Consider the following 1502-nt stretch of genomic DNA (forward strand, 5'->3'; position numbering starts at 1 on the left):
AATTTCTCACGATATGAAAGATGACATGAGATAGGACATATATATGAATTTTCTTCCAGAGTGTCTGCTTTTCTGTCAAACAAAATACTAGGGGAAACAGAGAAAACAAAATCTGAAAACAGTTCAAGCATCAGATGCGTTGAAGAAACGTGTCATCAATTTAAAAAAAATACTAGAATGCCAGAATTCATGCTTACAGATATAAGTTTATTTAAAGTAAATGTAAGTGAACAAATCCTCCGGAAATGAGAGAAGAAATTTAGAAAGATGGATGGTACCAAAAGTGATCCCAGCATTTACATAATAGTTAAAAATGCTGGCTCTCTCTTGTAGTAGAGTTAAAAGGTCAAAGGTAGGTTAAAAGTCAAGGTTACTTTATCCTCAAGGAGCAAAATAATTTGTTTCCGGGTATATCATGATGCTGAGTCCTGGCGAGGCCAATGCTCATTGATTAATCCTAAATGTCGGAGAAGCCATTTGAGTTCCATAAGGTAGAGAAACCTTCACGTGACAACTGGGATGTTCAGAAATTTGACCCGCAGAAGCCAGAGCTGTAGCCTGGCTGGTAGTAGGATGACTGGATACTCTTGGAAGAAAAGTATCCTGGGCGGTAGAAGTTGGATCCAAAGCTGTGAGAGCGAATGCCGGAGCTTCCAAACCCACAAGATCCAAAGCCAGAATTGCCATATCCGAAAGATCCAGAAAAGCCTCCCTGGCACGGGCTGGAGAAGTGGTGCTTGGGCCGGAAACAGGATGTCTGGAAGGATGCAGTCCCCACACAGGGGAAGTGGCCCTCAAGGGGCTCACTGAAGCTCTCCTGCTGGCCGTTGTAGAAAGACGAACCCACCTGAAAGTGCTTCGGAGAATAGACTACATGGCCTGTGGGGTGGAAAGAGTTGTAGGTAGAGACTGGCTGCCTCAAGAAACCTCCAAAAGACTGTGAAGAGAAGTTTCCAGAGTTGCAGGTGTAAGACATCTTGTCAGGAGTTCTGGTTTCAGTTGAGTTGCAGTGATGAATCTGCGAGTGTGAATACCACCTCTGTCTAACCTGGGTCCTTATATACCAGAAAGATGGGTGTAGTAGCCTGTGTCCACTTTTAATGAGAATGCCTAATTAGGCTCCAGTAAAAATGAAATACTTTAACCTTCAAAGGACGTTTTATGAACGTGTACTTCTAAATGAAGGAATTTCATTAGTTTTCAAAGCAATTATTCATGAAGTAAAAATGCAATTTCTCAATATCTACAGTAGGTCGAATGAAAACCACCATAATTGAATCTTTAAGATAGATGCTTTATTTATTCCAGTCTTCAAAATGTGATCAAATGGATGTTACAACAATAATCCTGCCTGGTTCAACACTCTACAGAAGTTTATATTCTGGAAAGAAAACTGTGATGCTCCCAGTTTAGACGCTTGATTAAAAACAGAAAGATAAATCCCCATTTTATATGTCTCTCTCCAAATGTGGATGTTATGAATGGAACAGCACAATACTAAT

The 1502-nt window shown here is 40.5% G+C and overlaps 1 protein-coding gene across 1 annotated transcript; it reads right to left on the reverse strand.

Moving 5' to 3' along the window:
• Positions 1-523: 523 nt before the first annotated feature.
• Positions 524-976, reverse strand: LOC127666371 (keratin-associated protein 15-1). The gene has a single exon (XM_052159260.1). It carries the CDS (start codon positions 974-976, stop codon positions 524-526), a length of 453 nt encoding a protein of 150 aa, XP_052015220.1.
• Positions 977-1502: the final 526 nt, after the last annotated feature.

This window comes from Apodemus sylvaticus, chromosome 15 (genome assembly GCF_947179515.1).
Source record: "Apodemus sylvaticus chromosome 15, mApoSyl1.1, whole genome shotgun sequence".
Classification (NCBI taxonomy): Eukaryota; Metazoa; Chordata; class Mammalia; order Rodentia; family Muridae; genus Apodemus; species Apodemus sylvaticus.